Source organism: Aethalodelphis obliquidens, unplaced genomic scaffold (assembly GCF_003676395.1).
Source record: "Aethalodelphis obliquidens isolate GAN/ISIS:26980383/991018 unplaced genomic scaffold, ASM367639v1 scaffold46, whole genome shotgun sequence".
Lineage (NCBI taxonomy): Eukaryota > Metazoa > Chordata > Mammalia > Artiodactyla > Delphinidae > Aethalodelphis > Aethalodelphis obliquidens.
In genome coordinates, this window is record NW_020837990.1 from 3,158,228 (window position 1) to 3,170,390 (window position 12,163).

At 47.3% G+C, this 12,163-nt stretch overlaps 1 protein-coding gene across 2 annotated transcripts in view; it reads right to left on the reverse strand.

Annotated features, from left to right (window-relative positions):
• Window positions 1–12,163, reverse strand: part of SORL1 (sortilin related receptor 1) — a 160,477-nt gene that overhangs the window by 33,496 nt on the left and 114,818 nt on the right. For both annotated transcript variants that reach the window (XM_027081993.1, XM_027081994.1), the window contains 6 exons: window positions 9,629–9,736; window positions 8,391–8,522; window positions 7,245–7,376; window positions 6,460–6,594; window positions 5,462–5,617; window positions 1,936–2,085 (listed from right to left, as the gene is read on the reverse strand). In XM_027081993.1, the coding sequence (XP_026937794.1) occupies window positions 1,936–2,085; window positions 5,462–5,617; window positions 6,460–6,594; window positions 7,245–7,376; window positions 8,391–8,522; window positions 9,629–9,736 (813 nt within the window). The remainder of the gene's footprint in view (window positions 1–1,935; window positions 2,086–5,461; window positions 5,618–6,459; window positions 6,595–7,244; window positions 7,377–8,390; window positions 8,523–9,628; window positions 9,737–12,163) is intronic.

A 12,163-nucleotide genomic window follows, 5' to 3' on the forward strand; every position in this document is an offset into this window, starting at 1 on the left:
GTGATTCAGCAGAAGTGGCCGGCACCGAGGACTTCTGTTCTAGAACAAGGTGATCCTGTTTTCTATCTGAAGCACTGCATCCACTTCTGAAAACCACACTTTGAGATGTAGGTAGAGAAACTGGATAATGTTCTCACAAGAGCAACCAGGATGGTCAAGAGGAACAGGTAAAGGATCCTGGGAGCTTCTACTAGAGATGAAAAGATACAGGGTTTGGAAGTGGGAGGTGGGGGCAGAATACTATAACAGCTGTCCTCAACTGATGAGTTTCCTTGTGAAAGAAGGATTAAGACTTCACTGAATGTCTCCAGGATGGAGGTACAGAATTCCGTTTTTTAAGAGAATCCTTGTATCATACAGTTCTGTCATTTGCTGAGCAAAAATTGGTTGGCCTGGGGGAGCTTGGATGGGGGGCTTGGTTACATATAAAACTGCATTAGAACATCTAGAAAAGGTTTGAGAACTACTAGTGAACAGTCTCAGAAGCCCAAGATGGAATTCATCCATCCATCCATCCAGTGAACATTTATGGAGGTCCTACCATGAATCAGCTGCTATTCAAGATGTTAAGGATATGGTGATGTGTCAAACAGACAAAGGACCTACCCTCATAGAGTTTACCTTCTGTTGAGAGAAACAGCAAATGAGTAAACAAACAAATATGTTACTTTAGATACTGATAAGAGCTACAAAGAAACATAAAGACAGTAATAGTAAGAGAGTGATGGGGACTTTATACAGGAGAGTCAGAGAAGGACTCCATGCTCAGAAGGGGATTGTTTCGGAAAATACCAAGATCCCCATCACAGAATTACTCCACTTGGTAAGAACGTGGTAAAATATAATCAAAGAACAGCTGAACAGTAAAGCTGGAGGATGCTCGAGGTTTCTTTATGAAACATGTCTCAATATTTTATTTTATTTATTTATTTATTTTGCGGTACGCGGGCCTCTCACTGTTGTGGCCTCTCCCGTTGCGGAGCACAGGCTCCGGACGCGCAGGCTCAGCGGCCATGGCTCACGGGCCCAGCCGCTCCCCGGCATGTGGGATCTTCCCAGACCGGGGCACGAACCCGTGTCCCCTGCATCCGCAGGCGGACTCTCAACCACTGCGCCACCAGGGAAGCCCATGTCTCAATATTTTAAAAGGGAGAACATAGTTTTTAGAAACTGGGAATAAGGCTGTCATTAATCTCCAAAAATTCTTAAACTGATTATTAAACAAATGATTAATGGGCACTTAGAACAGAATGTAGTGGCCTTCAGGGGCCAGCTTCTCTAAGAAGAGGCATGTCACACTAATCCCATTTCCTTTGCTGATAGGGTTATCCGATTAATGGATTGAGGAAAATTGTAGATAGAGTACACCTTGATTTTTAAGATCTTAACCAAGCAACATCCTTATGTATAAGGCAGATTTGAAACAGGCTAAAGAAACTTATTTAAAGAATACCCATTAATGAATTAATCCCACCCAGGAGAAAGGCCCTATTTCATTTCTTCTTTGCTAATTATGTTTAATGTTCTTCTTACTATACTTATCTGGCTCAGATGTTCCTACTATTATTATGGTAAGTGTTGGATCAATCTGCCCTGTTATTTCAATGTCCCAAAGGCCCACTTTGTTCACTCTTTTTAATGTAAGTGCAGGATTTTACACTAATCCCCATTTAATTTCTCTGTGTTATTTTGGAGTATTCCTCCCTACAAGAACTTTCAACATGGTTTGATGAAAAGATCACAATTTTGTACAAAAAAGTACTGAATAAATGCCCCAGTCTGTTACTGACGAGGTGACCCTCTTTGAAGCTTAACTTTCCTATATCTAAAATGGAGATAATACCAGAATTATTATTATGAGAAACAAAGCAGAAGCACAAGACATCCTGCCTCTAGAAGTCTTCCCTGGGGGAGACGGCCCCATTGATGACTCACGGCAGTTGGCCTCGTCCTGGCCGTCCTGGCAATCCTGAAGGCCATCACAGCGCCTCCAGCTGGGGATACACTTCTTCGGTTGTCGGCACTCGAACTCAAATCGGTCACATCGCCCGAGCTGGGTGGGAGTGGAGGCAGCAGTGACATTTGCTAGAAGAAAAGATTTTTAAAATTCACTTTTTAGTACTGAGGGGCTGGCCAGCAATAGCGACCTATTGGGTGTGTTGGAGATCTCGGTGCTTTCAGAATTACGACGGGGACCTGAACAGAAACGTGAGCTCTGGTGAAAGAGGGCAGGTTGACGAGACACAGGGATCTCATCCTTCTCTCTCTCAGGCCCAAACTCAGTTGAACACTTTGAAGACAGAGGTGAGTAAATCTTGTAGAAAGTAGAAAAAGAAAAGATTACAGAAAAATTTTTTTAAGTTTTAAAAAAGTAAGCGGACTAGATCAGGAGATTCAACATATGACTGACGAGAGTTCCAGGAAGAAAAAGAAAAGAGAGAAGAAAATACTAAGGGATATTTCAAGAAAATTTTCCAAAACTAAAATATGTAAATTTCCAGAATAAAAGAGGACATCAGTGCCATCCACCACATTAGACAGAAAGAGACCCACAGCAAAGTACAGCACTGTGAAATTTCAACACTGGTACCAAAAGGAAGATTCTACAAGCTTCCAGACAGTAAAAACAGATTACACATAAAAGATTCAAATCAAAATGGCTTTGGATTTTCCAAGAGCTGCTTTCCCAAGTCAGAAATTCGAATGTCTTCAAATTTCTGAAGGAGATATATATATATGTATGTTTTTTTTTTTTTTTTTTTTTTTTTTACAGCCTAGAATTCCAAACCCAGCCCAATAACCAATCAGGTCTGAACACGGAAGAAAAACACTTTCAGACAAGCAAGGCCTCAAATATACCTCCCATGTACTCTTTCTCAGGAAATTTCTGGAAAATGTGCTCTACCAAAATGTGGGATTAAACTAAAAACCAAGAGGAAAGACCTGGGATATAGAAAAAGGAGCTGCAACGTGAGAGAAGTAAAGCGAGTCCTAAGGATGGAGAAACAACCTCCCAGAAGATACCTGTGCCCCAGACAACCCGCACAAACCAGAGAAACTCAAGAGATAAACACCTTGAATGAAGGCCATCATCACCGTGTCCTCGGGCACCATATCATCATATTCACCTGACAAAGCTACCAGAGGGTGTGCTCCAGCAAAACAAGGGAGTAAACTAAGAAAAAGCAAGACACAAGGTCCAGGAAAACGGGGAATCTAAATCAGGAGAAAGGCAAAGAGAATTCCAGGGAGGGCAGTGAAGCCCCAGGGTAAGGACAGGCAGCAGGCTGGGAGAACAGTCAGCCAAGATAGGAGATGCCAAGCTCCTCTTAGAAGGGATATCTCCAAGGCAAACAATGGAGCTGAGAAATCACCTGATACAGTGACCTTGTGGAAAGTTACACCAAGAGGCTGCTGAAAGGGAGGAGGCACCAGCCAAAGATACAATAACCTGAGGCAGCAAACAACAACAGAAAGCAATGATTAGCTTTGGGATACTGTGTGTAGTCCACAGTTGGATAACTGGATTTCCAAAGGGCCTCTCCAACCCCCAGAAGCACTCTGCTAAAACAAAGTGCGTGGAGAAGAGTGGGGGAAAAAATGAGGCCAGAGGACTGGGCCAAGGCACATCATGGCGCTCACACCTGGACAGTAAGGGCACCATCAGGGGGGTCCAGGCTGGGAGAGGATATAATTACGTATTAGTATGTATTAGGCTTCTTGGAAGATAAATCGCAAAGGGGGAGACATGAGGCAGAGAACCCAGTTCAGAGTGAAGAAATATCCAGTGAAGAAATAAGATCTGAGAGCTAGATGCCAATTTAACGTTACATGGGCAACATACATAAAAAAAGAATTCAAAAAAGCTGACTGCAGCATCTAAACAGGAATCTGCTCACTGAATTAGTCCGAATTTGCTAGAGTTGGTTAACGTCCTGCTCGGTTTCAGTAACCAACAGGCAATTTTGAGAGAGGGACAATCAAGTTACTGCAGAGAGATGGGCCTTGGGGGAAAAGGGCAGAGACAGAAGGGTTTTTTTCATTTGTTTTAATCTGAGAAGCATTTACGGGGCACTGGCTATCTGCCTATTATTGTGGTAGGCAGAGTGGGAGATTCAGACTAAAACACGAGGTCTGGCACAATTGCTATGGAAAGGAAAGATTTATACACATGCAATGACCAAGAAGCAACATGTGGCTGTTCATAGTTCAGTGCCAAAAGGACAACAGGGCAGAGTTCAATGACACTGGAAAAGGGGTGGACATCAGCTAAAGAACTCAATGAACGCTCTGTGGGGGTGGGTCTTGAGAAGGGGAAGAAAACCCTACCTGCCTGAAAGAGGAGCCTCAATCTATAGTCAGCCTACCATTCACACGGGGAGCTCCCGGGCTCCAGGCAGAAGTCCTGATTCTATAATTTTATAAACACCCCAAGTGATTCCATTACAGGTGGGCTTCATGCTGTACTTTGAGAAATACTGACAACATACTGAGGTCTCCTTTAACTACGAAACCTGTGTTTCTGTCTGCCCTGACCGACAGTGGGTTTCACAGAGAGGGAAAGTAGGGGGACGAGGTCGGGTCTGATAAGGGCAAAAACCCTACTGGAGGAATCTAGGCAGAGAAGAAGCAGGTGTGTCCAGGGTGGGTGAAGAGTGCAGTTTGCAGAAGTGAAAAGTAATAGCAAGCAAGGAAAGATCAGCTCAAACAGGGCCTTGAAAATAGGACTCAGGGGTTAGGGTCTATCTTCTGGACAAAAAGGACAAGTGGAAACCAGTGATGATTTTAAACAGGGAAGAGATGGGATGAAAACAAGTCTTAAAGGAGGAAAATCAGACTACTGACCTATAAGTTTGCTGAAAAGAATTATGTAAACCATGGCAAGCAAGGACCTATTATTTTATTATAACTGAGTTTGAAATGGAAAACTGTTTAGGAAAGGATACAATTCTGCCTGCAGTTAAGGGTGTGCCCTAGGCGGCGGTCTCACGGTTCACCAAGACCTCCAGCAATACGGTCACTCACAGACCTCCAGAGCCTCTCTGTGTTCAGCCACTAGATGGCAGTGCTTACCCTTCTGTTCATAGGATGGCCGCCAACTAGCAAGCCAGAGACTCGGGTTCTGTACCCTGCGCCGCCCCGAGTTTAATACACACAGACGCCTCCCCTATAATTCCCATGGTAACCTCCTGCGGAGAGGAAGCAAAGGAGACCCAACCACAGCCAAGGAGGAAAGCAGGGCGGCTGGCCTTTCCCTGCAGGAGGATCAGAGGGCAGTGATAGAAGATGACTTCTCAGTTCCCCGGGGTCTCCCTGCTCTGGAGGTGAGAAGGGGCCTGGCCACAGAGCAGAGTCCCAGAGGGCAGGATACTGCCCTCAGCCAGGCTGTGCCCAGGGTGTAGCCCCAGAGGTCCTCTCCTTAAAGCAGGTGCCACGGGCCAGGGCCGGGTGCCGTACTCACCAGGCGAGGGGCAGCCTTCCTCATCCGAGCCGTCTGCACAATCTCGGTACCCGTCACACACCCAGCTGTCCATCACGCAGGCCCCACTGCTGCAGCGGTAGTAATTGGGCAGACACGTAGAGGGCCCGGGAGTAGGGGAGGGAAGAATATGTGAATCTGAGGAAAACACCAAGCAAGGAAACCCAAAATGTTACAGGAAGCTTGATCTCAGACCCAGATGTGTCCCAAACCTAGCATGGCTGTCCCAGATTTAGCTGCACCAGCCCAGGGAGGCCGGTGTCAGGCACGGTTCCGAACAGTGAAAAATCATTTATGATGGGGTGTCAGAACAGACTGTATTCTCTTCCCTGCTTTGGAGTGGGTTCACCTTACCTATTTGATTTGATTTGGGCTAACATTTGGATGAGTTAGTTTCGCAGGGGCTCATGCAGGCTGGTGGAAGGACTCGGAATGCACAGGGTGGGTGGGAGAATTAATTACCGTGGAGGATAAACCCTGTTCTGCTTAACTTAACGCCAACCTTCCCGAGACCGGCTCCGGGACGAGAACACCGAGAAGGAAAGGGATGGGCACACCGCCCACACCAGTGCTCCCCTGGCGTGTATCACGTACACATAAATGTGTCACGGCCCATGCGTCACCCAGAGCGCTCGTTACAACGCAAACGCTGAGTCAGGAGGGAGGCCTCGGGTGGGGTCAGAGGCTGCCGTTCTATCAAGGAGCTGTGGGTCTGCAGGCCACATTCGGGGTAGCCAGGCTCTGAGCTCTAAAGTCCTCACTGTGCCCTGGAAAGCATAACCCTCAGAACAGGAGAAATCAACCGGGCTGCTTTCACAGCGGGAGGGGAAGAGCAAAGAACTCAGAGAGACAGTTACCCCCCGCCCCTCCCAAAAAAGTCACTGCCTAAGCCAGCCACCAAAGAGACAGAGCTGGATTCTGTGTGAACAGGTGGGAGGACGCTGGCATGTCTCAGCGATGGGGCTGCCCCGGACCCTCACCTGCACAGTCCTTCTCATCAGACCAGTCCCCGCAGTCGTTCTCCCTGTCGCATTTCCACCTGTTGGGGATGCAGTGCCCATTCTCGCACGGGAACTGGAAGTAGCGGGAGCAGTTGGGGGCCTCCGTGGGGTTTTCTGGGGGGTGAACCGCATGGTCAGTCATCTGCCCTGCACGCTGTGGACACAGAGCTCCAAGGACACACAGGCTCCTCACCCAAGCCCCAAGGCAGCCCACGAGGCCCTCCCAGAGAAGGACAAGGCAGCTTCCTGGACGCATCAGGAGACAAGAGCATATCCACAAACAAAAGCCCACCTTCCTGGATTCCATCTCACATTCTCTGACGTATGCCTCTATGTCTTGCTAATGATACCCGAGTTTTAATTTTGACACTGCACCAAAGGAATGACCTAACTACTGATGATAACGTGATGGTGACAGTGATTTCTATTACGTTGTGGCATCTGTAACCTTTAGAGGGGAGGGGGAAGCACATTCCAAAATATTTATCATAACTCCTCCATCATATTCCTTATATATAACGTGAACTTCCTAACTGGGGAAAGAAAAGAAAACGGAATAAATACTCCCTGACCCCTGCTAGGGGGTAGGTTCTCACTTTAAGACTCAATTCCTTACACACGGATTCAAGAACTGGCAGGAACTGTGGCTGAGGAAGGAGATGGCAAAGCCGGTGCCGGAGTGGGCTGAGCGCCCCCTCCTTAACTTCAGGAGCCTTCAACCCGGAGATCAGGGAAGCGAGGAGGCAGACCCCAGGTCTCCTTACCACAGCTGGCTTCGTCAGAGTCATCACCGCAGTCATCCATCCCATCGCATTTCCAGATCAAACTGATGCACACTCCGTTCTGACACTGGAAACTGAACTCATCACACACCTTGTGGAACTCGGGGCCTGGAGCTAGGGAAGGAACGAACACCCGAAAAGTCCAGATTGCTTCTACACCAAAGAGCTCAGTGTAACACTTGCTGTTTGGAAACGAGAGGAAAGAACGAATGTCCTCCACCAAGAGACTGCACGGCTGAAGCATCCCTCGAAAGCGAGTCAGTGGAAGGCCTGGCCCCGGCAACCCAGAATGCAACTGTAGTTGGAGATAAGGTCTTGAAAGGGGTCATTAAGTTAAAGCGAGGTCATGAGGGTAGAGCCCCAATCTAACAGGACTGGTGTCCTTATCAGAAGAGTAAATGAGGACACAGGCGCAGCAGGAAGACCATGTGCAGACACAGGGAGAGGACGGCCATCCACAGGCCAAGGAGAGGGGCCTCAGAGGAAGCCAATCCTGCCGCCATCTTAACCCTGGATGTACAGCCTCCAGAACTGAGAGATCACCTTTCTGTTGTTGAAGGTCCCCAGTCTGTGGTCCTCTGTTTTGGCATCCCAAGCAGACTGACGCAAGTACCTACTATTGAGTTGGCCCAAAAGTTCATTTGGGTTCGTCCGTGACATCGCGGGAAAACCCGAACGAACTTTTTGGCCAGCCCAATGTAATTCGTGCAGGGCAGTGTTGGGGAACAGGGCTGTAGCAGTGAACGAGACAAAGACCTGCTCTCGTGCACACACACTCCAGCTGGGGGAGGCGGCCCACAAAATAAGTGTACGGCGTGCAAAGTGGAAGTGAGTGCGGTGAAGACACTGCAGCAAGGCAACGGGGGCCACTCAGTGATGGGGGCGCAAGAAATCCTGTGGGTGAAGTTGACACGTGGGCCAAGGTCTCGGTCGTCCTCTGTCCTCCCGTTTATCTGTACAACTAACAAGCAAGTTTCCGAAGCAACAAAGGTAGCCTTCTCGGAAAAGGCAAGACTGGGCCCTCAATCGAGACCTTGTAAACTAGACGGGGGCACATCCCCAGGCAGCCCAGAGCCCCTTAGTCTCTCCAGTGCCCGCGAGTGACCCCCCTCCCCCCGCCCCACTCACAGCATCCCGCAAACGCCGCATCCTCGTCCGAGCCATCGCGGCACTGGATGATGCCGTCACACACCATGGACTGGAACAGGCACTGCTGGCGGTTCTTACACACGAAGTCCATGAAGCGAGTACAGAGGGGCTCTGGAAGGGTCCAGCAAGGGAAAGAGGCCGTGAGCCCCCGGGGCTGGAGGCCTCGTGGGCCCTGGGAGGATGCACCCTGGCCAGACGCGCATTTGGGAGACGGGAGTAACAGGCACAGTCACCGAGCGCTTGCTTTGAGCAAACCCTGAGCTCTAGTACATCGTTAAACTCCCAGGACAATATGATGAGAGGTTTTACTCTCCTGTTTTCCAAATGAAGCACGGGGGTGGCAGTGTTAATTATTTCACCAAGAGCACACAGTGGATGAGGGTGGAGCTGAACCTGAATCCCAGAACTGCCTGACATCAAAGCCCATGATCTTAACCACGTATCGATCAAATGCTGACTCTCCAATATGGGGCTTGGCAAACTGTTGCTATGAAAGCACGGAGTCCTAACCACTGGACCGCAAGGGAATTCCCCCGCCCCCAACTTATATTATGTTGAAGCCCTAATCCCCAGTGTGACTGTATTTGGAGATAGGACTTTACAGAAGTAATCCAGGTAAAGGGAGATAAATCAATTGATAAATTGATCAAAAGGATCAATAAAAGTGGTGTCCATATAAGAGGCAACAGAGGTGCAGGCACAGAGGCGGCCACGTGAAGACATGGCGAGAAGGCAGCCTTCAGACCCGAACTGCCACGCTGGCTCATCCCTGGGTCTCCAGCCTGCTCTTCCCCAGGATGGGCACCACTGACTCCAGAAAACCTTTCCGGGTCCAAAAAAACTGGGCATAAAAAGGGTCACTGGGCCTAAAACTGTTACCTAAGTGATAGTCAGCAACTAGGAAAACCAATGAAGTAGGAGAAATAAGTGTCCAATTCCAAACCATTGGTCCATTCACAGGACATACTGCAGTTGAACAAAGATGATCATGGACCATGACCTAATTCCACAGTCACCCACCACGACTCCCTCCCCTGCTCTCCTTCCCCCAAACCGCACCTCCCCAACTCCATCCCTCTGAGTCCTGGTCGAGAACTTGGGGTCACCGCATTTACAAGCTAATTGCAGGCAGGTACTGAGGAAATGAAAGCATTTAGTCCAATGTGTGCCCTTCACTCACAGCCACAAGGCGCCCCCCAGGCAGGGTGAGGACTCACCACAGTGCTGTTCGTCTAAGCCATCCGAGCAGTCGTGCAGACCATCGCAGTGTTTGCTGGACGGGATGCAGGTGCCATTCGGGCAGCGGAATCCGTTGCACTTCTTCTCTGGAATGTGATTCAAGAAGAAGCAGAATAAGGATACAGGCAGGCACTCACATCATTGGTTGGCCGGGGGGCTGGGGAGGTGACGAGTATAAATTTGTCCACCGTACGGAGAGCTATCAGTATTACAGACGTATACATACGATGACCCAGCAATAGCACTTAAGAAAACTAATCTACCTACACGAGTCAAAAATAACGGAGGCACAAGGTTATTCATTGCAGCACTGTCTGTAATAGATTAAAAACCACCTACGTATCCGTCAATAGGGGACTGTGTAATTACTGTACCCAGGAACACTAGCCTGTTACAAAGAGACTGAAGAAGCACTACGTAAAAACATGTCCTAGATATACAGTTGTGTGGAAAACCAAGGTACGTGGCATACTACATGTGTAAAACAGGACAAGAACATGTAGTATATTTAAATTTGCATATATGCACAAAAATATTCTGAAAGGATACACAACAAAGGGAGGGAACCGAGCAGATTTTTCTTACGTACTCAAAAAAATTTTTTTTTTTTAATGAAAATTAAAAGAAAAGCTTCAAGTGGATGGAAAAAAGTAGGACACTCTTAAATCACTCACTGTCTTAATTCTTCGGGAATTGTAAACCAAAGCCCTTTTGGAGAAAGTTTGTCCTAGAAATGTTAAGAATCTTAGGTTTCGCACTTAGCATAGAATTCTTAGCACTAGGTCACCCCTTCTCCTGAACAGAGAGCTACCGCCAGACATGTGACTTAAAAATCACTTCCAGCAGGCCAGTTGCAAACCCATTCCACTCTTGGTGGAATGGTCCCAGGAGGATCAGGGATAAGACAAGAAAATGTGTTTTAATCCTGTAAAAAGTCATCATTCTTAGGAGACTGTTCAAAGGACATCAAACAGAAACAGTAAAGGAGTACCATGAGTTGGGGAAATAGTTAATGTCACTCAGCATAAAAAGGTTTTTCAAAAGTATAAATTTTAAACTGTACAAGACAAATGCCCACTCACTAAATTAGTGAAAACAACTCAAAAGATTAAATCAAGGGAGGCTTGGGGAAACATACGATATATAACTGATGGAGAGCCTTTCAGTATAGTCACTCGGAAATAAAATCTGGAAACGCTTAATGAGAACCATGGAAATCGAACAGAACCTTTGACCCAGCACTTCCATGTTGAGGGACATACCCCAGGAAGTACCTCAAAGGAAAATGAAGCCTTCATTTCCAAGGACACAAACAGTTTTACTATGCATTGACAGTATGAAACTGAAATTACTCAACCAGGGAGCGACTAAGTAAAACTACGTTATAGCAAAAATACAAAGAGAAAAGACATCTGCCATGAAAATGCTAACCACAGAAATACAGACGTATGGAAACATCTTTGTTTAATATTGTGCCATGAAAGGAGCAGAATATAGAACAGCACGCAGACAATGGTACAACCCCATGAAAATTAGCGACGTATGGTATGAAATAACAGAAAAGATGTATATTGGTCTCTGCCCCCGGTTACTGGCATCAAGCTTCTAAAACGCTTATAATTTCCTGAGTGACGGGAATGTCTTTTGTTCTAATGAGGTGACTGGGGGGGGCTGGTCATCAGAAAAGCCATGCGACGACTAGAGGCCTGGAGCTTTCCAGCCCATCCCCACTCCAGGAAGAGGAGAGATCTGGAGACTGAGCTCATGATGGATCACGTCTAAGTGACGAAGCCCCACCCCCAAATCCCAAAAGTAGGCGGTTCAGACCGCTTCCAGGCTGTTGAACACGCGGAGGTGCTTGGAGGGTGGTGGGGCTTGGAAAGGGCGTGGAAGGCCCATGGCCTTCCCCGTACCTTGCCCTGGGCTCTGGGCTCTCTTCCATCTGGCTGTTCACCTCTCTCCTTTATCATAACTTTTTACAATAAACTGAAAAATTGTTGTTTCGCTGAGTGCTCTGAGCCATTCTAGCAAATTATCAAACCCAAAGAAGAGGTGGTAGGAACCCAGATTTATAGCTGGTTGATCAGAAGAACATGTGACAACATAGGACTTGTGACTAGCATCTGAAGTGGCGGCTGTGTGATGTGACACTGTCTTGAGGAAGACAGTGTCAGGATTGAGTTAAATTGTAGGACATGCTGGTGTCGGGGAATTGCTTGATATGGAAAACACACATTTGGTGGCCAAGAAGTGTCAGAAGTATTGTGTGAGCAGAGTATTGAGACTATAAGGACAAAACAGGGAGTCTTTCCCACAGACACACGGCAAGAGGATAAGGAGAGAGAGCTTTAAAACTATTTGGTGTGAAAGGGGAAAGGTTAGGGGGAGGGATAAATTAGGAGGTTGGGATTAACATGTACGCACTACTATATATAAAATAGATAATCAACAAGGACCTACTGTATAGCACAGGGAACTCTATTCAATACACTGTAATAATCTATATGGGAAAA